Raw genomic sequence first — 25,976 nt, 5'->3', positions numbered from 1 at the left:
CCCATAATCTGTTTGCATCTGCATAGTGGGTTTCATTGCCTTGAACACTTATTTTTGAATTGACACCCACCAAGGCTCTGCACAAAGAATGCAGAATTTTGCCTGTTACATGGACAAGCCTATACAGAAAGAACATCTTATTACTCTCATGCAGAACTGCTACATTCAGGGTGGTAATTCATTTTTTTTCAGACAACCAAGCAAGTGAAACATTTGTCACATATTGTATTATCCATATTTGTGGAAGGCTTTCCATGCCAGTCACTGCTACTGTCTAATAAGCAATTTAGGCAGATATATCTGTGTTCAACACAAGCTACCAGTACACGATTACAATTACAGGTATTAGGCGTTTCAAATAATTCTAGACAGTCTATTTAACAAGATCCCTCCCACCAAACCACGGTGCACTTCTCTCTAGAGACACACGGATATTATCACATGCTAACAGTGCACAGAGGTAACTTTAACAAGGTATTCACTTTCTAGGCTCAAATCCTTGCTCTTTGTTCCCCAATCTACTGTTACTTTTCATTTTTTCATTTAAAAATAGATCTTGCAACCTTTCTGACTAGTATTTCTGCGTAACTCGAAAACATTACTTGCTGGGTGCATTGCTAGAAATCAAATTTTCCTTTATTAGACCAGCAGCAACATCATTGCAGTTAACTGAATTCCAGGAGGATGGGGCTTTTGGTTTTATGGCTGACTGAGATTCAGAGCACCACAACGGAAATGTTTTCAGTTCTCTGAGTCACTTTTTGTACAGCCCTTTCTGACAGATATAGGAAACTTCATTAAATCAGTGATCTGAAGAGGATTCCAATATCATTACTCTGAGCTCAAAAAATATTTGAAATGGTGGCCCAAACTCGTAGGTTAGATAGACCATAAGAGTTCCTATCTGGAAGGCCAGCTAGGAGGCCAAAATGAGAGGGGAACTTATACAGATAAGTTATGGGGCGGAGGAAGCCTGAGACTGAAAAAAATAAAGTACCACAAAATTAAACTGTATAACAGCAAGGCAAGAGATTTGGAAGCAATAAAATAAATATGAAGATTTGGAAAAATAAATATGAAATATGTATTATCTTTGTACTTTTTTCAGCAAGAGAATATTTAAAATATTTAAAGTACATCATTAGAAAACTGAATGACTCATCCTGAAGTTCAACATTTACTCTCTCTCAATTACTTTCATACTATCTCTGCTCAGTTTACAAGTTAAATGGATTCTTCTAACTGCTATCCCTAGAAACTCAACCTTGGATTTGAAAGCCAAGCAGTGTTTTCTGATTCATCACTAGTAAGACATGCTGAATCCAATTTTAGGCCCTGACAGTGTAGACGACAGACTGTTGTGCCAATCCAGAGCCCATTGATCTCAACTTGGCTTTGTGCATGGGATGCAGCAGTCTATCCACTCAGCTGCAGAATTAGAGCTGTAGATCACTATTTTATTGCTCAAGAAAGATGTCAAATAAAATTTAACTCCTCCCATAGTTCTAATCATAAGAATGTTTTTATTTTATTTCCATTAAGTAAGCACATATTGTGACACAAATCCTCAAGTAAGCAAAAAAGGTTCTACATATTTTTCTGACCATAACTACAACCCAGAAAAATTAAGAAAAGGAATCAGCTTACCCATCTACAAGTCCTTGCTGTAAAATAAGTCGTTGAGCTTCATCCCTGGAGATTTTATGGTGAAACCACAGCTGTGTTCTATGTATAGCTGGAAAAATTATAAAGATCTTTATTTTAACAATATTGTTTCATCACAAGCATTATTGCATCTCTTTTGGGGCTGTAAATTAGTTCACACATACCTACACTGGATGTGGCACTTTGAGAAGTGGTAGGACTACCATGTGTGTTGAGTCGTAAACACCCTTTTTTCTGAGTGGGAGAGAAAAACAAACAAACATGTTTCGAAGCTTTTTGTGTGAGAAAAAAATTAGAAAAAATACTTTGAAAAAGTAAAGGTGTTTATACCCGCCAGGCTAACCCTTCTTCAACTGCAACTGAAAGGGCTTCTGCTGGATTTTCTATAACTCTGCTTCTATGTCCTGAGAAGTCCATTGCTACCAAAGAATTTTCTGAAATGCTTCTCTGGGGGTGGAAAAAAGGGGGGAATTCAGATTTTAAAAAGGTTTAGGAGGTTTCTAAATCTTATTTAGAAATAACGTTATATTTTGCAAGTTGTGTTTCAAATTTTTGCAAGGTTTCCCCTCTCAATCAAAATTTCTTTCATTTTGGACAACATTTGTAGTTCTAGTTCTCTTCAACAGAGACTATCCAGCTCAACTTCATGGTTTGTCCAGTCAAGAAGATAAGTATGGGAGGAAGGAGAAGGCAATGGTTACTTATTTTTGTAAGTCTTACAAAATGTCTTGTTTTTGCATCACTGCAGCTGGTTTGAAGAAGCTTAGGCTATCAAAGATTGGTCCTCACCAGCTGTAGCTGAGGCTGTGGATTTAAACTATCTCAGCCTGCTATTTATGGTTGGTTAAGAGGGCTGGAATGAGACACCTGACACAAACTTTTGCTTTGCTTACCTTAAATGCTAGCTTCCATCTACCAAAAAGCCACACAGGTCTGAACTGAAGTATGTGGTCTCACCAGTGCTATAAAACCAGATCCCTATAAATTACTGAGAAGTAATTTCAACTTTCCTGAAACTCATGAATACTGTTAAAAAATTTAAAAAAAAATAAGAGCTGTGTCATTGAACAAACTTCCAAAGGACAAAAAATTTCAAAGATGATTCTATAATATTCCATCTCTGCTCTGTGACTTTGATACACTGAGAGAGAAGGAAAGCCAAACAAGGATGCACTTTCCTTTTCAATGGCGACACTGCATAGAGTTGTTAAAGGAAAGATAAGGAAAAAAAAAACTGCAAACCTATATAAAAACACAAAAAAACAACAAAGCAACCTTTTTGATAGCTAAATCACACACTGATGTGACTACTACAGTACACTTTTGTGAAAATATAGCTTTTCCAAGGTCCCATCTAAATTTAAGAGTGGGTATACAATAGGCCTACCTAGTGTTACTGCTTTTGAAAACTGCTGAACATGCACTGCTTAGTATGATTTGGCACTCATAATGCAGACCTCCTTTAAACATTACATTGCTACTCACCTCACTGAGCTCAGTTCCATGTGAACTGGCAGGCTGAGGAAGAGAGATTATTGCATTCAGGAAGCCCACATTACTACACTAGTAGGAAAGCCTAGATTAAAGTCCACATTCAGCATAGACTCATCTGTGTCCAATGCCGTGACATAGTATGGCCAATCTGTACAGGCTGAAGTTACCATGTTTAAGCAAGGATTTTTCTGCTAGTGCTCAAAGAGCCAAAAGCTCCTTATTTTTCTGAGACATCAAGTTCTTCTGGAATAGAGGATACCAAAACAACCTTATTTTGGCTTGTGTGGCTTTGGCACTTTCCTTTCTGTTCAAAGCCCTTTACAACATCCCTAAAACCAGGAAAAAACATTGAGATGCCCTTCAGACTGTAAGAGAAAGGTTCTTACACTCTACTTGAAACACAAATAATGTTTTTTTGTTTCTCTCCCTTCTTCTCTCTCCTCCCCCGTTTAAATTCTACCAAAATTGCTAAATACTTGGGGTATTTGTGAATTTACACTAGGCCTCACAGTCTAAACTTCCAACAGTTGTTTCTGTGGGATTGCTGAGAGGAACCGAGTAATGTCAATTTGTAGCCCTTAATGGATTGTAAGATCTACTTCAGTGCTTTCTGTTAAGCTCCTGGCTGTTATGAAAGAGCATAGAAAACAGTAAATGCAAGTTTTTGTATAAAATATTCTAACTGAGCATGAGGTTTGCAAGAGGTAGGCAAGTACTATTAAAGTTTTATGTGATTGAGTAAGCATGGATTCATAGACAAGGAAGACTAAAAGTTAGCATGAACACTTATCTTTTAGGCAGTGAGGTCTTGTAAATTGAGCTTGATACTAAGTACATTAGCTCCACAAGCAACACTGGCAGGGACTGGGATATAGATAAATAAAAAAATACCTCCCTTCTATAATGTGAAGCAACATGTAGAGCATTAACTGCATAGGCATATTTTTTAAGTTTCCTAACCAAAAATCTCCAGCCTTAAAATGTTCCCATTTGGTTACAACCATAGAAAGATTACTTTAGAACTCAGATAAATGACAGTGGAAGAGGTTTCAATAATATGTAGTAGGACAACCTACTCCTATCAAAAAACATTTAACAGCAATTATTTAATCAGAGATCATACCTGAATGACTGCAAATCGTGGGGCCATATCGTAAGCTGAGGATCGGCTCAATAAATTAAAATCTACTAAAATTTATACAAAGGCGCAAACAAGGACTGGGTGAGAGGCAACATTTGCCTATAGGGAAGTTTAGAGAATGAGACCAGTGGTGCTGAGACAGTTGTGAATTATGATTCAGGGATGTGAGAAATTAACTGCTTTCAGTACTGAAAGTATTCTGCATATTCAATCTCACTTTGATCATTTATATTAGCCCTTTCTCAAGAACACTGCAGGACTGAGTGGTTTCATCAGTGTGATATATTTTGTATTTATACAAAAAAAAATGGTGGATTGCTTAATATTCTTCTTAGCTAGAGCATGGTGAAAATACAGGGCTAGATTCTCTCCTGCACCAAGATCCTCTTGGCACAGGAAGGGACACAGGAGGCATCCATGTCAGGGAATCAGTAATGGCTTTCTGATTGGCGCCAACTCCAGCTCCAGTACCAATAAGGTCAGCTGGCCATTGTCCCTAAAGATTTCAATAAGTGCTCACATGCTTAAAGTTAAGCACATGTGTAAACGGTTGTAGGATCACAGACACAGGTTACATTGCTTCTACCATACAGTTCCATTTTAAGTAGTTTATTTGCTCAATAAGTTATTACAGTACATACCATAGGTGATATAGTCAGAGAACTGCAGCCACTTCTACCTTGATATGGTTGCATGTAATTCTGATACAGCTGCATTCCATACTAAAACCAAAAAATAATATACCTTATCACTATTAGTTTGTTGGGAGGATTTAACTAGTATCACCTTGAAGTATTAAATAAAGATGATTATACAGGAGCTCCTGAATACTATGCAATAGATTTAATTCAGAAAGATTTTAACTTTTATTCAGCTTAATTATGTGAATTTAAAAATACAATTGATGCCTGCACAAACAATAGGAATCCTTGCCTTAGAAATACATTTTTCATTATTGTTTTTCTGACACTACATTTAATGAGAATTTTCTAAGTACAAAACTGGATTGAGTAAATTTTGCTCCCTCCTTGAAAGTAATAATAAAAAAGTGGGCCAGAATAAGTAAATGGCCAAAATTTTCATTTTTTAAAGAAATAACTTACACCTATGTTAATTCTAGCCATTTATAGGCACCATATGACCCTGTTTGCCTACTTTGCCACTAAAAGCAGCCCCCTCCTACCACTCATATAAGTTCTTGTATCATACTCAGAGACAGCACCAGTAGCAGCAGTGGTCCAAATCATAATTGGTTTATTATAATTCTATATATTCTAGGAACTAGAAAATATGGTTTTCAATTCTATCAAATACTCTATTGAAGAGCTTGATATTGTATTCGTATTTTACTAATTATATATTACAATAAAATAAAATTGGCTAAAAGTAATTAATTTCAGTTAATAGGAAGGATTTAACACATGGATGATATACCTCAGATACATTTTAAGGCCCCAGTTCTGCAAACACTGACATGCAGACCGAAGAGCTCTCAATTTAATAGCCTCACTGAACTTAAGGGAACTACGCACTTGCTTAATGATAATCACCTGCATAAATGTTTGCAGGACTTTAGTGCTCTTAAATAAAGATCATCATGCCATCTTTTTCTATTGTACTGGAAATTCAGTGTTTATCTTCTTTTTGGGAGAAGACAAAAAGAGCTCCCAGTGTATAAAATTAACAGTCTCTATTATAGTGAAACCTACAGGTACCCCTGCTTCTCTATTCCAAAATATAAAAGTATTTAACATAGTAAAATACTGGCAAGAAATTAACTTCACAGAACATTTTACCTTAAGTAATCTAATTGCTGTCATCCAGCAGGTCCTACTCTGCTCATCATCTGCACAAAGATGCTTCAGGTCTCTGGTTCCTCCTGCTTTGTTAGGCTAGAAGGCCACAGCACATTGTTTAGCATTAATGCAGATAATACCTGTTGAAATAAAAGCCACTAATTCTCCTATTTTATAATAGACAGATTAATCTTTTTTTTTTTAAATCTTAAAGAAACTTAAGTTTACCAAGAACTGTGGCTTGCTTTAGCATATATCTATCAAACTATTTAATATTATTAAATATTTAGCATATATCTATCAAAATATTAAGCCAAAATATACCTTAAAGCAGAATCCATAGTTTGCTGGTGTTCCAGACATCTTTTTGCCTGCCAAAGACATATAAATATCACTACTGCTGAATTCACTGAAAAACTGCAGATGCCTTGGTTCCTGAAATGAAAAGCAATATAAAACAATTAGGCCTTTTGACTTTATTATAAACTAATAAAGGAAATTATAGTATATAACTACATTAAAAGCATAAAAAATATAGATATTTTTACAGTAAACTATTTAACTGTATGATAACTATATCTCTTGGAAATACACTACAATCCATATTAAAAAAAATAAAAATAAAAGATCTAGGAAAGATTCCAAACTAGTCAGTTATCTATCGTGTTGTACATATCCCAATAGCTGGGCTAATAGGAACATTCAGCACAGGTAGAAACTAAAGTTTCAACCCTATTTCAATACACACAAAACAGTTCTGAAGCAGTTAGGATTGTTATGTGCACGCATGCACACATGCACATGGACAAGGCCTGACATAAACTCACAAAATTAAGAAGATCAAAATCAAGCTACCTAGCTTCCACCTCAAGCATACATCTTACTACTACTATAAACTATGCACTTCAATTGTAATGCTGCCTCAACTTTCACCCTTCTGTGCACATGCATTTACCAGATTTTCTGCTTCTCCTTCCCAACAGAATACTAAATATTTGGTTGTATTCGGAGAGGACAGTTTAGTAAAAAGTTGTGTGCAGAAGGAGACAACAGAAGGCTGGCATCTCTTGTGAGGGAAAGGTAAAGGTATAGCAACGGTTTCAAGTGTGGCAGAAGAATATTTTATCTGGTAGCAGGAGTACATGATCCCTTCTCTGTTGTAGGATAAAATTTGACATTTCCACATGAAGATGATTTTACGTGCACCTGCAACACTTCTGATCAACCACTCAAGTTTGCATGTCTATAGGCCCCTACCATCAATCAAGTTATGTGCTTTTCAACTATGAGGCTTATATGCATTTGGTACAATCAGATTTGCATGTGCCCAATCCTATTAATCAGGTTAGTTTGCACCTGGCCTCCGTCAATAGAGTTTGTGCACAATGCATAAATTTTCACATATAATGTGAACAATGGCTAAAAATGGTCCTAAATCTAAAATTTATTTTTAAAAAATTCCCTGTTGCACCACTGCTCCTTAAGCCCTAACTTCCTAGCAAGTTTTGTGTTGATAGACAGTGGTTTTTGAGATATCACTCAACAATGAAAATCATACCTCCCAAGAAAAATCTTGAACCAGAGCCCAAAACCAAACTTTTAAAAATGCATGAAAAGAAATCAAAACTGAACTAAACCGAAAATTAAAAGGACATAAAAACTATCCTGGTGTGAAATGTCTCACCAATTGGCCACCTATTTTTAGAGAAAGGCATTTATATTCCATTTTAAAACACAACTTTGACTGCATAACATGATGACTATCTCGTCATCTGACATTTCCTTGTGAAGAGACTAGTGCAGGACTTGTGTGTTGGTATTAATAGTTATGTGTTCAGTATAGACAAAAATTGACCAAGTGGGGAGGAGCTATGAATATGGAGGGTGGTGATAAAAAATTGAGACGCTATAAAAATTTTCCGACAAATCATTTTTCTGCAAATTTGCTCCTTTCATTTGGTTAAAAAGAAATGAATTATCTGAAAGACATGTCTACATAGTACATTCAGGAACAACAGTTAACATTTGCTTATGTTCTCACCTTCAGAATTCTCAAGCACTAGATCTGAAATGTGGAATTTCTTTTTAAAAAGCTCTGGTGTTGACTGACTGAAAAATAAATTTAAATTCATATATTCAGAATGAATCAGACTTGTTAGGCCAGAATACTCTGGCTTCTACAAGAAATTCTAACTTACACTGAATCCCCTGCTCTCGCATATCCTTACTCCCACCAATCACGTTTTATCCTTAGAATGAACACTTGAACGGGAAATTTGGGAGCAAGGGTATTTTTCTTTTAAACACCTGGATTGAAATAAAATTAGGTTAAAACTACTGCAAAAGAAAACACATGCTTGCCCTATGCTTATTGTTCTCTGACATACTTTAGTCTTACCTTTGATGTCCCTTTAGTGGAAAAATACAGGCCAGATCTTCTCAAAAGAAAGTACCATTTTTTCCATGATTTCTTCCCGTGCTCCTTTGCATACAAATAACCATGAATTTCAGGGTATGTGCTGGAACTTAAGAACATCTGAAACAAAATATTGCACATGTATTTCCCACCTGAAGCCAGCTTTCTTTTTTATTGACATACTATTCCATACTTTTGCCAATATTATACTAAAATTTAAATATTTAAAAGATTAAAATACACACTGCAAAAATGGAAAATTATACACATGCCTAAGAATGGTGGGACCATCTATTTACAACAGGATAAGACACTGAACAAAGCTTCTGATAAAGAAAGAAGGAGATTAATCCTTCAAAGATGCATCAGAAATTTAGACAAGGTAATAATTAATACTACATAAAATGTAAAAACCTAAGTTCCTGTCCCCTAAAAGAAAGAACAGCCTTCTACAAACTTAAATATTTCAGATAGATGTTCACGGCAGTGGTTTGTAAGTTTAATTAAAACCAGTGCTCGAGGACTTGTTTGTTTGTTTTCAATCATTTTTGTTCGGTTTTTAAAAGAAGTGGGTTAATATCATATCTCCCAATTCTAACTCCCGTCAGCTGAAAAACACTGGAAAAGAAACAAACAGGGTAAGTTTATAAGAGGTAGGCACATGCCATCATTTTATGGGTCAGAGGGCATATCACCACTTATACACACAGCCCCTTTCTTTCTTTGCAACACACAAACCTAAACATGCATACTTTGAGCACTGACTGAAAATTAAAGTATGCATGAAGTGATCCTGAAATCAAAGTTAAATTTCAAATCCTCAGTAGATGAGCCTCCTCCTAAAAAATTTTTTTAGCTGCATCATTTTGCAAATGTGTTAGACTGAGAAATATTCCAAGACCTTGACAAGGTAAAAAATTGTTCTCCCTAAGGCTAGGTTGCAGATATCTACAGAGAATGTTACCCCAATCTTCTGTTCCAATGTGACACTACAATTTTACAAACATTGAAGCCACAAAGAAGCAAACACCATTTATTAAAGTGAATTGGCCTTTAGTAGACAGATAAAGGTACATATGCTCCATAAAGAGCATTCCTTGTTAGTTCAGTGCATTGCCCTTGCTATTTGTATTGAATTTTCTAAAGGAAATATATCATGCCTTTTGAAATTTGACAGAATGCCCAAGAAATTGTATCAGATACTGGAACACTTCCTAATTTAACCCAAGCAACAGATTCAGCTCCAGGCCAGGGGCTCTTAATCCAATTCTCTCAATTTCCCTCATATAAATCTCTCATCTTGGAGTCCTTTGTGTAAGTCCCTGCAGCTATTCAAAGGATTTCAGACACCTGGGAAGAGGGCTCCATTCACTCTTCTCTACAGCCGCCCAACTGCTCATAGGAAGGTTAGTGCCTTCTTTCCTCTGCAAGGTGTCACAGCATCTCTTCCCCTGACACAGGTCCTTTCAACGCCTCTAAAATACTAGGCTTTTTATAAACTCTCTCTGCTCTGCCCTATACACATAAATTAAGGAAAGTTTTGAGCCCTCCTGGGATCAGCACTCCATTCCTTCTTTTCAAGGATAAACAGAAAAAGTTGACCGAGGCAATGCCTACCAATCAACCTCCTTCCAGCATATCCCCCTCAAAAGAATTAAACAGATCTGTTTACCTAAAGACTGAAAATATCCATTCCAGCTAAGAGATTCAGCTGAAAATAAAAAAGACTTATGTTCAGCTACTAACAGAGTAATTTGTCTGATACACTATAGTCATGATCCTGTAAAGTCTTAAGACATATAACTTTTTGTATTCTGCAGCAAATTCTGCATCAGAAGCTCTCATTCTGCAGCAATATTAAATTTATTCTATTATCATGCCATACCCTTCATTCCCACATTTACACCCACACAAACACGCACAGCTAAAAACATTGAAATTAAATTCTTGATTGTTTTCTACAATGGTTATTTGAGAATGTGGGGGACTTGGGGTTTTTTTGTTTTGTTTTTGTGGCACTCTCCAGGTGGCCTATCTCCACATCATGGGCCTGGACTGTACACAATATTTTGTAGGCAATCAGATCAGAACCACCTTCCCCTCATGCGCGGCAGGGAAAGGGGAATGTTGTAGCTAGTTTTAGTGGCTCATCTCCCTGGTTCCATAGCCCTTAGCAGTTGTGCTTTCCCCCAAGCTGTCTAGTTCAGGGGTTCTCAAAATGGGGGTCACAACCACTCAGGGGGTCGTGAGGTTATTATGTGAGGGTCGCGAGCCGCCCAGCTCTGAAGGCAGCACCACCGCCAGCAGCAATGCAGAAATAAGGATGGCAATGGGGTGCTAAATCTCATGTGAAAAGTGATATTGACAGTTTCTTTGCAACCCCTCCCAAGTATTAAACAGTAACTATTTTTAAAAATAACTCTTCTGCTTATAACAATAATTGAATAAAAATGTGTTTTAGTCTTAAAAGTGGTGAGAAAAAGGTAAATTCATTTTAAACAATAGGGTTAGAAATTTAGCATTTAAAATTGTATTAAATATAAAAAATGTATTTTTAATTTACAAAGGGGGGTTGTACTCAGAGGCTTGCTGTGTGAAAGGGGCCACCAATACAAAAAGTTTGAGAACCACTGGTCTAGCTCATGAACCTGCATTTCTGGCTCTTCCTACTCACTCTCTGAATGTTGGACGCCTGTTGTAGCATCTCAGCAATAGCCTGGCTCCATGGCACAGTGCAAGAACGTGAAGTAAAACTGGAAATAAGGTGTAAATTTTTAATGGTGAGAGTAATTAGCCACTGGAACAGTTCACCAAGGGTCCTGGTAGATTCTCCATCACTAGCAATTTTAAATCAAGACTAGATGTTTTTCTAAAAGATCTATTTTATTTATTATTTTGGAGAAATTCTATGGCCTGTGTTATACAGGAGGTCACACTAGATAATCACAATGGCCCCTTCTGGACTTGGAATCTATGAACTATGAGACAATTAACTGCCTCTTGTAGGGAAAGCTAGAGAGAAAAAGTTGCAGACAGAATCCAGAAGAGCAGGGAAACAGAACAAAGTGTCAGGCAGCTGGCTCAGAAAAAAAAAGGCTAATTCCTTGGATATACACCAAGTTCTTAAGGCTACTGAATCACTGAGCCCAGAGAGTCCTGAATAAAATCATTAGAGCAGTATGACTAGAGTGACATTTGTTTCAGCCTTTCTACAGATTCAGGCAGGCACATTGCTTTAGTTACCATTCAGTTCACGTTTCTGAGGTTTGCCCTATGACCATAAGGGCTAAAAACACTTTTTTAAATGAAAGAGCATATTGTGGAGCACAATTCTGCAGCATAGGTCAAATTCTACACCAAAATTTTTGCCCACTGAATTGCAGAATATACAGTGTCCTATATGTGAATAGTCCCATCAACAGGAGTATTTGTGTGCATAACAGTGTCAGAATCGGGGCCTAAAGCTGCTTAAGTGAACTATTTTCCAGCATTGCTCACAGATGAAGGGACCAGCATCTCTACTGCAACGTAGACTCTGTTCCACAACACAGCTTGTCTTCAGCAGCTGTAAGTGAAATTTGTCATACTAGTGTGCATTTGAAGTAGGCATAAAAATTGTGATCAGTGAAAAGAAGAAAATGCTAATTTTGCTTTCTTATTGCTTTTGGTTTTGAACATTGTTTGATGAGCCCACAAATATCAAATAGTGCAGGTTTCTAGAAGCAGGAAATTTGAGGTAAAGAAGTTCTAGCTTTAATTTGAAAGTGTATGTGTCTTTGAGATATTAACTGGAGATAAGTCAGTTGAGTGTCTCTGGGTTAAGCTTAGAAGCAAGAACAATAAGCGTGATGTCGTGGTGGGTGTCTGTTACAGACCACCAGACCAGGAGGATGAGGTAGATGAGGCTTTCTTTACTCAACTGGGGAAAGTTTCCAGTTCACAGGGCCGGATTCTCATGGGAGACTTCAATCACCCTGACATCTGCTGGAAGAGCAATACAGCAGAGCACAAACAATCCAGGAAGTTTTTGGAGAGTGTCGCTGACAATTTCCTAGTGCAAGTGCTGAAGCAACCAACTAGGGGCCGTGCTTCTCTTGACCTGCTGCTCACAAACAGGGAAGATTTGGTAGGGGAAGTAGAAGTGGGTGGCAACCTAGGCAGCAGTGACCATGAGATGGTCGAGTTCAGGATCCTGATGAAAGGAAGAAAGGGGAACAGCAGGATACGGACCATGGACTTCAGAAAAGCGGACTTTGATTCCCTCAGGGAACTGATGGGCAGGATTCCCTGGGAGGCTAATATGAGGGGGAAAGGAACCCAAGAGAGCTGGCTGTATTTTAAGGAGACCTTATTGAGGGCACAAGAGCAAACCATCCCGATGTGCAGAAAGAATAGCAAATATGGTAGGCGTCCAGCTTGGCTTAACAAAGAAGTCTTTGGCGAACTTAAACGCAAAAAAGAAGCTTACAAGAAGTGGAAGCTTGGTCAGATGACTAGGGAGGATTATATAAACACTGCTCGAACGTGCAGGAATGAAATGAGGAAGGCCAAAGCACAATTGGAGTTGCAGCTAGCAAGGGACGTGAAGGGGAACAAAAAGGGTTTCTACAGGCATGTTGCCAACAAGAGGAAGATTCGGGAAAGTGTAGGCCCCTTAAAGAAAGAGGGAGGCGACCTAGTGACGGAGGATGTGGAGAAGGCTGAGGTACTCAATGCCTTTTTTGCCTCTGTCTTCACAGACAAGATCAGCTCCCAGACTGCTGTACTGGGTGGCACAGAATGGGAAGGAGGCAAACATCCCGCAGTGCTGAAGGAACAGGTTCAAGACTATTTAGAAGGATTGGACATTCACAAGTCCATGGGGCCGGATGCAATGCACCCGAGGGTGCTGAGGGAGTTGGCTGAGGTGATTTCAGAGCCATTGGCTATTATCTTTGAAAGCTCGTGGCAACAGGGGGAGGTCCCTGAGGACTGGAAAAAAGCAAATATAGTGCCCATCTTCAAAAAAGGGAGGAAAGAGGATCCGGGGAACTACAGACCGGTCAGCCTCACCTCAATCCCTGGAAAGATCATGGAACAGGTCCTTAAGGAATCCATTTTAAGGCACTTGGAAGAGAGGAAGGTGATCAGGAACAGTCAACACGGATTCACCAAGGGAAAGTCATGCCTGACCAACCTGATTGCTTTCTATGATGAGGTGACTGGCTCTGTGGATGTGGGGAAGGCGGTGGATGTGATATACCTTGACTTTAGCAAAGCTTTTGATACGGTTTCTCACAGTATTCTTATCAGCAAGTTAAAGAAGTATGGGTTGGATGAATGGACTATAAAATGGATAGTGAACTGGCTAGAGCATAGGGCTCAACGAGTAGTGATCAATGGCTCCATGTCTAGCTGGCAACCGGTCACAAGCGGAGTTCCCCAGGGGTCGGTCCTGGGGCCGGTTTTGTTCAACATCTTTATTAATGATCTGGAGGATGGGGTAGATTGCACCCTCAGCAAGTTTGCGGACGACACTAAGCTGGGGGGAGTGGTAGATACCCTGCAAGGTAGGGATAGGATACAGAGTGACCTAAACAAATTGGAGGATTGGGCCAAAAGAAATCTAATGAGGTTCAACAAAGAAAAGTGCAGAGTCCTCCACTTAGGAAGAAAGAATCCCATGCACAGCTATAGACTGGGGACCGACGAGCTGGGCAGCAGCTCTGCAGAAAAGGCCCTGGCAGTTTCAGTGGATAAAAAGCTGGATATGAGTCAGCAGTGTGCCCTGGTTGGCAAGAAGGCCAATGGCATATTGGGCTGCATTAGGAGGGGCATTGCTAGCAGGTCACGGGAAGTGATTATTCCCCTCTATTCGGCATTGGTGAGGCCGCATTTAGAATATTGTGTCCAGTTTTGGGCCCCCCAATACAAAAAGGATGTGGACAAGTTGGAGAGAGTGCAGCGGAGGGCAACCAAAATGATTAGGGGGCTGGAGCACAGGACTTATGAGGAGAGGCTGAGGGAACTGGGCTTGTTTAGTCTGCAAAAGAGAAGAGTGAGGGGGGATTTGATAGCGGCCTTTAACTACCTGAAAGGGGGTTCTAGGGAGGATGGGGCTAGGCTGTTCTCGGTGGTGGCAGATGACAGAACAAGGAGCAACGGTCTCAAGTTGCAGGGAGGGAGGTCTAGGTTGGACATTAGGAAAAAGTTTTTTACTAGGAGGGTGGTGAAGCACTGGAATGGGTTACCTAGGGAGGTGGTGGAATCTCCATCCTTAGAGGTTTTTAAGCTGCGGCTTGACAAAGCCCTGGTTGGGATGATATAGCAGAGGTTAGTCCTGCTTTGAGCAGGGGGTTGGACTAGATGACCTCCTGAGGTCCCTTCCAACTCTAATATTCTATGATTCTATTCTATGATTCTAACAAGGCTAAGAAAGTTTTACAGAATATGACAAAGAAGTTGAATAACGTAAACATATAAATACATTATTCTCCAGGCACAAGTGCTGGTGACTAAAAAGACTATATTAAAGCTGTAATTTAATTCTACTGACCAAGTTCAAAGAGAGGCGTTGGGAGAGTTTGAATGAGTGAGGGTACGGCTACACTAGAAACACTACAGTGGCGCAGTTGCAGTGCTGCAATACTATGATGTAGACACTTACTACAGTGACGGAAAGGGTTTTTCTATTGCATCAGTAAATCCACCTCTCAGAGGCAGTAGCTAGGTCAAGGGAAGAATTCTTCTGTCATCCCAGCATTGTCTACACTGAGACTTAGGTCAGATTTAACTGTGTCTCTCCAGGGTGTGAATTTTTCATACCCCTGAATGATGTAGCTAGGTCAACCTAACTTTCTCGTATATGCCCGCTGTTGATTTTCTTCAGGAAGACTGTGAAGAAGAATTTCTCTCTTTCCTTCCCTCACTAGCTCTTAAATTTAGTACCTGGGCCCATTTTGGATGAAGATTCAATTAATGGATCCCAGACACCATAAGTTCCCCATTTTAGGTCCTTTATCCTTGCACATATCTTTCCACTCAGAAGATACCCATGATAAAATGATAATCAAAACAACATTTTTGAACAGCAGGACAAAGCTGCTGAAGAGCAATATAGATGTCTGCTTTAGCAATCAATGCTACACCTATACCAGTTTTATCAAATTAAAGTCGTTCATAACAACACTATTTGGAATGAGGCAAGACTTCACAGGATAGCAAAAGATTGCATAAGACACATCATGACTAACAGCATTAGACAAAATCATTACTGCCACAATGAAAGAAAACTGAAAATCCTAGATAATGAGAAGGATAACTTGCTCTTCAATCATATTATGCAGCTGTAAAAGATGTAAGGATGGATAATTTGGTTGGATTTTCAGAGTATGTTTAAGACCACAGTTCATTACAGCTGGAAGAAATCATCAATGACAAAGAAAAGCTTTATCTCGGGAGCGAAGTAACACTGGATAAAAAGTGCAGAAAATTAGAGAATTCCTCCCAAAAAAACATGGATTGGTTATGTAAAATGCAGTAATATTCAATTTATTTTACTCTATGGGGACAAGCTATACAATACATGATTTATGGCAAATGTACTGTACACATCATTGGTATACATCATTGTATATTAAAGATTCTAGTATACAACAGTAGCATAGACATTTAAAACGTTAAATACTGGCATTAAACATTAAATATAGACATTACATATTGTTACGGATGCAGCCATCAGCATCGTCGAAAGCCTGCCTGTTATGAACCAACCTGACGATGAACCGCCTGTCAAGGAGCTTAGCCTTGCTATAGATAGCCTCCCCAGTAGAAAGGCCCCCGGAAAAGCCTGCATATTATCAGAGGTCATAAAATGCAGAAAACCTATCCTACTGCAACACCTTCATGAGTTCACAGCTCTGTCTGGGCTGGAAAGAAGGCGAAGTACCACAAGAAATGAGAGACACCAACATCATCACTGTCTATCAAAAAAAGGACGACAGGAGCAACCGTAACAACTATTGTGGCATTTCCCTTCTTAGCATCATGGGAAAAGCCTTTGCCAGAGTCATCAAGAACAAACTTCAGGTGCTGGCAGACAGAATTTATCCTGAATCACAGTGTGGCTTCAGAGCCAAAGGTCTACTATCAACATGATCTTCCTGCTGAGACAACTACAAGAGAAATGCAGAGAACAAAAAAGCCCTTTTACATAGCCTTTATTGATCTTACAAGGGCTTTTCACCTTGTCAGTAAAAGCAGGCTATTTGCGCGTCTAGAAAAGATTGAATGTCCCCACATGCTCTTAAGCATGATTTCATCTTTCCATGAAAACACGTATGGCACAGTCCAACATGATGGCTTTCCAGACTCGTAGCAGGGTCAAGCAAGGCTGTGTACTTATCCCAACTCTATTTGGGATCGTCTTCTCATTGCTACTCAAACAAACTTTTGGTTCCTCAGCTAAAGGAATCTACTTGTACACAAGATCTGATGAAAAGCTGTTCAATATTGCAAGACTTAGATCTAAAACCAAGACTTGGGAGGTCTTTATCCAACACCTCATCTTCGCTGATGACGCAGCAGTGACAACCCATACAGAAGCCAGTCTCCAAAATCTTATGGACAGTTTTTTCAAGGCCTGCCAAGGCTTTGGGCTTACTATAAGCTTAAAAAAAGACTAACATAATTTGGCAAGGAGTTGAAGAAGCCCCCTCCATGGGGTTCCATAATTATGAACTAGAAGTGGAGAACAAGTTCATAAACCTGGCCTCCACTATCGCAGACAATCTTTCACTTGAAACAGAACTCAACATCCACATTGGAAAAGCCTCTCAGGGGCGCATACCCATGGTCTCTTGAGACCGAAGGATGCCTACTACTATAACTTGGTTTGGGCATATGTAAAGCCAATTAAAGAGAAATATATTCAGCAGATGACAGGAGTAAATACATAATTAAAAAGGATGCAAAATCAAATGTCTGAGCCGAACATAAAAACCAAGGAAGAGGAAAGTTAGAAGAGCTGGGTGTTCTTGTGTGGAACATCTAGGCCTAAAGTTAAGTTTCCCATGATACAAACATTCATATGTATCATCCCCCAAACGTATAGCTTTTAACAGTATCCTTGTAAGTTAGATCTTGCTTCTTGAGCAAAGACCCTGACTCTCACAGAAATGGAATGAAGATTAATTTCAGAGAAAGCCAGATTCTTTTTAACTTTCAGATTTGAATCAGAACCTTTTTATACCCAGTTTTGTACTCAGTTTGTACCCAGACTGCTTTTAAGTTTCTACTTAGTGCTCAGATTTTAATTCAGTCCCATAAAATCAAATTTGGTCTTGAAATCTTCCTTTTTACTCCATATGTTACTATTGGTCAATATTTAAGAAATACCTCCAAAAACGTTCCAACAAATTCATGAGCATGCCCTCCTGCAAGCTGATTGATTGAAGTGATAATGCAGACACAAATGGAGGGTTACATGTGCACATTTAGCACATAAGTTTTGTCAAAAAATTCCCAACCATCTCTGTTTATAAACCTTGGATCAGGGGGGAAAAATAACTTGCACATGCTCAGTACAGACTTGTTAGAGTTCGACAGGTGAATCTCCAGATTCCATCTGAACTCGGCACACTCCAGCCCCAGGGTGCAGGGTGTAAGCAGGATTTTCCCTACAATTGCCACTCTCAGATGCTGCAACACCACGCATCAGAACTGAGAGGAGGGAGATTGACACTCAATGCCACCATTGCCTGTCTGGAATGCACAAGGGACAGAAAGTGGCAGGGAGGGCAGCAGAGAAAGTAGATTGGGACAAGGAAGCATGGCAGTTCGAGAAGAGACTGGGACATGTGTAGAAGTTTGGACCCAGATGGGCAAGGAGACTGGGCACAGGAGCCAGGGTGAGGGAGATTGAATTCAAATGAGGAGCAACAGGTAGTAGGGATGGACTAGGGCAAAGAACCTGGGAGGATGACTGGGAATGAAAGCCAGGATGTGGGGGGAGGGGGTAAAAGGAACTAGCACTCTGCTGAGGAGCCCAGAGAAGGAGATGGGGACTAGAGTGAGGAGCACAGAGGAGAGAGAAATGGGAAAGGGACAAGGAGCTGAGGGATGATGAAGAGGAGAAAATAGGACAGGACAAAAGGGGTAAGTCTTGAAAGGAGAGAGCTGGAAAACAGTCAGAAATGTCTACACCCACTAGAGCACACTCCCCAAAACCTGGAACAAAACCCAGGATTCCTCAGTTTCAACATTTCTCTGTTGTCAGCAAATATCTGTGACGCCCACTGGCAAAGTGTGTGTTTCCTCTCCCTCTAATGCTGGTCCACAAAGGATGACAATTTACTATTGCTATCAGTAACTTCATTAGCTCTAGTAACAAAGGTCCATGGAATGGATCTAAAGGCTCAAACCCTGCTAGTGACCCATGTGGCTGTCCCCATAGTCTTAATTTTCTGTTTTTCAGTTTGCTTTTTTAAAAACTCAGAAATTACACACACAAACTACATTAAAAAGAACATTAAGGTTGTAAAGTCAAGTACTCAAAAGTTAGGACATACCAGAACTGAGTGCTTCGTAGCCTTCACGCGTTTTAACTTAGTTTTCGTATATGTACTTCACACAAACTATTTCAATTGTTTAGAAAGGAATTGTGCCTTTTTCTTTAACATATATTCTATATTCAGATAAAAATACTTTGTTTCATTGCTTGTGAAAAATAGGTGGTACATATGCTATCTAAAGATGTGTTTTCTAATGTATTTGCATTCTGCTGAAAAAGCAGTAAGAAAGAAACAGCTAAATTAGTCAATACATGATTTGCACTCTGAACTTAAAGTACATCTACAGAATCTGAATATCAATTACATCTATCGAAGAATCTGACTTGGGGGAAAATAGAGCAACCCTTAAAGAGAAAGTAGAAAAGCATAATCATCAGGATAATTTTACAGACTCTAAATATTGTGGAGTTGTTGCTGTCAAAGTACAAAGAAAATTAAATTTAACAATATTCTGCTGATATTAATCCTATGTCAAAAACCACAGCAGCCAAAAATTTTGATTACAAGAAAAGAGAAGTGTTATATAAGAAAAAGGAGGAACTCTTGGCTCCCATCAAAGACAATAGCAAAACCACCATTTACTTCAATGGAACTAGGATTTCACCCATTACCCAAATTAGCTCAAAAGGGGCTTAATCCTATTCACATGATTAGCTCAATGGGCGTATTTGTAAGAACTAACAACATGAGATTGGGTCCATACATTGTTTCTGAAAAGGTGGTGGGAAGCTGCCACAGTAAGAAGTGGTGCAAGCTACTGAAGAGGTTTTACAAGTGAAAAATCTGATTTTAAATTAGATTTGAAGACACCAACTTCACATTTAATTACCAGCAATAGGTGAACTATAAATGAATCCATTCATACTATGAGATCTACAATTTCTCAAACAGATAAAAATGAAATATCAGAATATTCTATTAATATAACTGTGAAGGCCTCAGGTTAAAATCCATTTGCACTATTAATTTTCTATGTTTAAAATTGATCACATTCATGAAAATCCAGAAATGTATTCTAATATGAGCTATGCTCACTGATACCACACTCAATGCCTACGGAATATATGCACAAATACTGTGCCGCCCTAAAGTAGACTATGAGGCAGGCACGTACCACATACATATTGCACCCCTTGACCTTCTTTAGACTTAAAACTTGTTGGGGCAGGGACTAAACCTTCATGCTCTTTGGCAAGCATGACCAGAAACAATTTTTACAAATCAATGGACATCTAATAATTAAGCACCAGAATAGGTTTCCAAGGAAGGAGCCAAAATTCTTACCTTATCTTACTCTTACCTTATAACAAAAGGCAAGAAAAATGTTTAACACATACTTGGAGAATATTTTATTTGCTTATAGCTCAATCCACAGAAAACTACAAAAGACTCAAAACTGGGCTGTTAAAACTAATGTATCTCTTGATACTTGACCAAACCTGTCTCAATAATGCAAACCCATTAACTTGTCTTAATGAAAGATTCCAAGGAAATAGTGGCATACTACACTGTATATATACACTGTAAGTGAGCTACTGAATGGCTTTCGCTAATTCGTAAAGGTTTTCTGCACTTAATGTTTAGTAAGTGCTATTAAACCAAATATACATAATCAGACAGTACATTGCAAGGAGACAGTAACAGAAGAAATACAGTTTTATATCTAATTTTGATTGACTTACAAGTTAACCTGTTGCCTCATATTTGGGATGAAATTGATCCCTATGCAGAAGGCCAGCATACAAATTATGCACAGCTTAAACACTATTTTTGAGGACTTAAGTGACATTTAAGTGGTACATAGGCCTTAAACTTGCTCTGTGCGCAGGTTTTTAGCAGATATAGCTTAGTTTTTAAAAACAAGTCAAATATTTCTTTCAAAGTATTAGAACACTTTTGAGATAAGGAGATGATAAATTCTGTTAGCACTGGGGCCAACATTTTGAAACACAAGTGCCTAAAGTTAGGCTCTGAAATCCATATTTAGGCAGCAAAACAAAAATGGCCTGATTTTCAAAAGGTCAGTGCAGGTGCTCTGCACCTATGTAAGCTAGAACTTTTTTTTATTTTAGGTATCTAAAGATGATTTTAGGAACCTAACTAAAAGCACCTATGTTTCAACATTTTGCCCACAGAAGGCTGAGAATCAAGAGCTAGATTTTATCTCAACTCTGCCATAAACCTAACCTCTCACTTTTAGTTTTCCTTTCTGAAAAATGGGTCCTACACTTATAATAGGTATGTTTTGAAATTTAATTAATTAATGTTTTAAAAGCACTTTGTGCCTTCCATCTTAGGATCGCCAAAGTATATTAAACTATTTTCCCATTTTAACAAATCTTACTGTTTTAACTTTTTTAAAAAATCCTATTTTGTCACTGTTTCTTTTCCACATCCCCTCCACCTCAAATACATAAATAGGTTGTTCTCTCTAGCACCAGTGAAAGCTTTCCTATGTGTAAGTTTTGCCATTTCAAATTTACACTGAAGTGTGCCTTTACACTAATGTGTTTCCTCCTCCCTTATTACTTTTCCTTGAAAGAAAGGGAATATTCTTGTTCAAGTCATTAGTTTGTCTCACAGCCAGTACAGGGCTGTTTGCTATTCTGCAGATTGTTCCCATTTTACATTTAAAATTACCATAGACCCTAGAAGTCATGGACCAGGACCCATTGTACTAGATGCTACCACTTCTGTTGGGAGACTGCAGTACTCCACAGGCTAACAAATCTCACTAGGCAGAAGATTTTTTTCTGCTAGTCAGTCTAAATCTTCCTTTAATTAAGTTAATCCCTTTACTTCCAATTATACCCACTTGTAGCATGTTAAATTTCTTGCTTTCCTTTGTGTTTACCACCTTCAAAGAGTTGATGACTCTTGGGCTCCCATCCTTTAAGAACAGGCTAAACTACTTTAATCTTTCAATCATTTCTTGTAAACTACTCTGCACACCTTGTCCTAACCATATTTGCTATAGTTTGTTATTCTCTGAACTCCCGCCAATTGGTCAATATCTTTATAGTAATGAATTTCCCAAAACTGAATACAATATTCCAGGTGCAGTTGTATCAGAACTGCATAGTGGGGAATATTACTTTCATGTTTCATGAGAAGAAGTTTCTGTAGTCATTTAATAGACTATCACAATCCCATCAGTGACAAAATACTACATACACACACGACACCTGAAATTGAGGTATTCTGCCTTGAACTGGTTTATCTTAATGCAAATACTGCATACCTGTAATATCTGTGTGTGGCCTATGACTCCACTGGTCTCACTTGAAAACGACACCATATGCTCTGGAAAAAAATTCTGTTAAAACAGAAAATATTATTAAGACCTCTGTAAACGTGAATACAAAAAACATCAGATTTCTCTTAGACATATAAACAGATCCATCACTCAATTGCATAGCAGAAAAAGACAATGAGATTTCCCCACTCTCAAAGAAATTAAGGAAGTGGGGAAGCCAATAAATAATCTCAAATTGTGCTATCTTGTAAATTCACCTGTTGAGTTTCTGAGGGTAAACTTCAAAGCTTTTAAAAGATTTCAGTGCAGGTTTAAGTGTCTGCTGCGTCAAGTCAGACTGCAAGATGGACCTTATTTAGGGTATGTCTACTGCAAAAACCCATGGCAGTGGACCTCAAAGCCCAAGGCAACTGACTCAGGCTCGCACTATAGGGCTGAAACAGTAGTATAGATGTTCCCACTTGGGCTGGAGCCCAGGTTTGGAAACCTGAACAAGTCCCATGAGCCCAAGTCAGTTGACTCAAGCTCTGACTTGCTGCTGCAGATTGTGGTTTGTTGCTTTTTGTGGGTTTTTTTTTGCTTTGTTGCAGTGTAGATATACACTTAGATTGTCAGATAATTTTTCACTCTCCCCTTCACTCTGTAAAGGCTGGCCCTAGACTGCAATATATTACTATCTAGGAAGAGGGCAAATATATGCTAATACATATACATTTTAAAAGGAACATTTTATCTAAGTTGATATAGCATCCCAGTTGAATAAGGAAATAAAGTGGGATACACTGTCAAAACATTTATTTAAATCATACTGAAACAAAATATTGATTAATGTATTTTATATTAGCTTTAACTAATGCAGAAAAAATCCTGTCTAATTTGTTGTGAATGCTCTCTTTATTCTCTATGATATGAATATGGACTAAACTGGGAAAATCTTGCAAAAATACAAGACAGATACTATCGGTCAGAGCTGGTGTAAGTCAGCATAGCTCCACTGAATGAACTGTAGCTATGCAGGTTTGTACCAGTTGAGGATTTGGCCTCAGATCTAAAATTATAGTCCAGAAATTATGAAAGACAATTCCCAAATTAAATCCTTCACAAAGTATGCAAAGTAGCTGGTTACCATAGACTTTCATTCCAAATGATGTTGTGTATTATTTTGGGGATTAATTAAGACTTAAGTGTTTCTGATGCAGTCTTCCAATTTCACCTCCTCTCAGGACTGTACCATTCTTGTTAGGGCCACCCCTAACGTAAGTGCCCTTATTAGCTTACCAATGAAAGTCTACATTGTCCCCCAACAGGTCATGCTCACTGGTCAACCAAACCTATTGGGTTTAATTATATAAAGCCATTTCTATGGACCACCATAATATCTGAGCCCCTCTCTATTAATGAATTTAGCAACATCTCTGTGAGGTAGGGAGTTATACCCATTCAGAAATAGAGAAGTGAGGTAAAGAGTGATTAAAGTGATTTGCTCAAGATAATACAAGCAGAGCAAGGAATAGAATGCAAAGCTCCTGCGTCCCTGAGGGTATGTCTGCACCAGAGCTGGAAGGTATAAATTCCATCTCAAGACATACCCGTATTAGCTGTGACCCAACTAGTGTGTTAAAATAGAGAGTAGTCGCAGTGGTACAAGTAGGGAACAGGGAGATTGGGAGGGACTAGCCACCATAAGTATGACCCTGTTGGAGACCATAGATATGTACATGGGCAGCTAGCCTCTCCCAGAGCTCACACTGTGGCAGCAATACTGCTATTTTTAGCACACTACTGCAATTGGAGCTAGTGCTGGTATGTGTCCTCAATTTGGAATTTACACCTTCCAGTTTTTTTAGTGATTTAAGATCATTCTTCCTTTCCTTTTAACAGGTCATGGGTAGATTTAGGTTCCATTTCATTTTACTTGTCACTCTAAGTCCTCGTGCATTTCTGGCATTCCCCCTCATTCCTATGCCACATGGCTTCAGATGTCAGGGCAGCAATAGCAGCTGCCCAAACCCACAGTACTTTTAAGAAAACAGACTTACCATTGGGTGTTTAAAAAACTCATATTTGGCATATTTTTTTCTAAAATACAGTCTATTTTCTTCTTCCATTCCCCAGTTTGACTGTACCTCAATTACCAATTCATGGTCTTCTATAATTCTTTCTGGAAAATAAAGAAAAATAAATAGCCCTGCATTCAAGTCCACCATTCACCCCAACATGAACAAGTAGTATGAACACCTTCAATTCATCAAGTCTGCTTTGCATTTTGTCACCAAAGTCAGTATTCTAAAAAGTGTTCTTGTTTAAGCCAACTCTGCTCATAAAATATGAATCTCCGCAGTAGGTGAGCAAGCTAATTTCCTCCCCCTCTTTCTCAAACACCAACAAGGGTTTAAACTCCTTCATATAAATGCAAAATGAGATATTGCCTCTTCCAAAGCCAATTTATTATATACTGTAACATTTTTATCCAGCTTGGGACAGAGAGATGGTGATTTTGGCAGCTAGACGTCTCAATTTTATAACTTGCTTCTTTGAGAAATTGGAGACTTTGAGCCAAAATTAATTAAAGGGAATGGTTAATTACAAAAACACCCAACATTTATTCATAAAGTGTTTTTTCATATTGGAAGAGTTCTTAGTGAATTACTCAAGACCAGGCAAAGTTATTAGAAGTGATCCCATTTGTATAGATGAGAGCTCATTACCTAGGTTGGATCTGCAAAACCACATGGGGAATTTGAACCTTTTGAAAACCAATTCTGATTGCTAATTAACTTTACAGTAATTGGAGATTTTAAAAATCTAAATAAAATGTCAAATAAAGGACTTATATAAATGGATAATAAATAACCAATCAATCCACCTATGTCTGCTCAGGCATTCTTTCTAAAGCTTTTCAGAATATTGTTGCATCTCCTCTCTAGGATGTTTTTAATCTCATTTTCTTGACAGCTTACTGCAATGTAAAAAAACATTAAACCACATTTGTATGAAAGGGAATATGGTTTAAAATGTAAGACCCCAATACTGCAAAAAGTTATGCATGTGCTTATCTGTAAACACTATGAACACTATCATTGATTTCAGTGAGACTACTTAGAGTGTTTAAAGATAAGCCTATGCAAAACCCTTAGCAGGATTGTGACTAGATTCTGTACACTAGATATCACTTTTAAAAAAAAACAAAAACAAAAAAAAAACAATCAACTCAAGTAACATTCATGCCACAAAGAAGAAAAATACATTTGATTACACAGAAAAAGTTTGGTGGGCAGTTTTTATTTTGCTGATGGCATTAACCAATGAGGGCAACACAAGTTATTTTACATGTAAGTGGGCAATGTTTTTTCTGCCATTTTACTGAATTGTACTTAAAGGGTCACTGTCAATTTCACATCTAATTAATTCCGAAAAATAAATAAATGATGTAAAGTAGTTTCAGCTACTGTTCCTGGGTCCCCCTGCATTATATAGTTTTACACAACAATTTTATTTTATTTTATTTCATGGTCTCCCATTATTGCCAAACCCCAAGAGCACAAAAAATGATAGTCAAGCCCCCAAAATTCATGAGATTTAAAAAAAAAAAAAAAAAAAAAAAAGAGAGAGAGAGAGACTGGGTTCTATGTATTTTCCTTCTTGTTTTTCAATCTTT

The 25,976-nt window shown here is 38.2% G+C and overlaps 1 protein-coding gene across 4 annotated transcripts in view; it reads right to left on the bottom strand.

Annotated features, from left to right (window-relative positions):
* Positions 1-25,976, bottom strand: part of GRB14 (growth factor receptor bound protein 14) — a 97,301-nt gene that overhangs the window by 9,028 nt on the left and 62,297 nt on the right. For 3 of the 4 annotated variants that reach the window (XR_010919879.1, XM_067549349.1, XM_067549351.1), the window contains 9 exons: positions 24,358-24,479; positions 22,304-22,378; positions 8,495-8,632; positions 6,421-6,531; positions 6,097-6,192; positions 4,942-5,022; positions 1,996-2,112; positions 1,830-1,899; positions 1,648-1,735 (listed from right to left, as the gene is read on the bottom strand). Coding sequence is in view for 3 of the 4 variants with exons in the window: in XM_067549349.1 (XP_067405450.1) it covers positions 1,648-1,735; positions 1,830-1,899; positions 1,996-2,112; positions 4,942-5,022; positions 6,097-6,192; positions 6,421-6,531; positions 8,495-8,632; positions 22,304-22,378; positions 24,358-24,479 (898 nt within the window). In the remaining variant the exon portion in view is untranslated. The remainder of the gene's footprint in view (positions 1-1,647; positions 1,736-1,829; positions 1,900-1,995; positions 2,113-4,941; positions 5,023-6,096; positions 6,193-6,420; positions 6,532-8,494; positions 8,633-22,303; positions 22,379-24,357; positions 24,480-25,976) is intronic. The other variant, XM_067549350.1, reaches the window with a different exon arrangement.

Source organism: Emydura macquarii, unplaced genomic scaffold (assembly GCF_026122565.2).
Source record: "Emydura macquarii macquarii isolate MOO-44397 ecotype Brisbane River unplaced genomic scaffold, CSIRO-AGI_Emac_v2 contig_1253, whole genome shotgun sequence".
Lineage (NCBI taxonomy): Eukaryota > Metazoa > Chordata > Testudines > Chelidae > Emydura > Emydura macquarii.
This window is presented reverse-complemented; position numbering and strand designations above follow the sequence as displayed.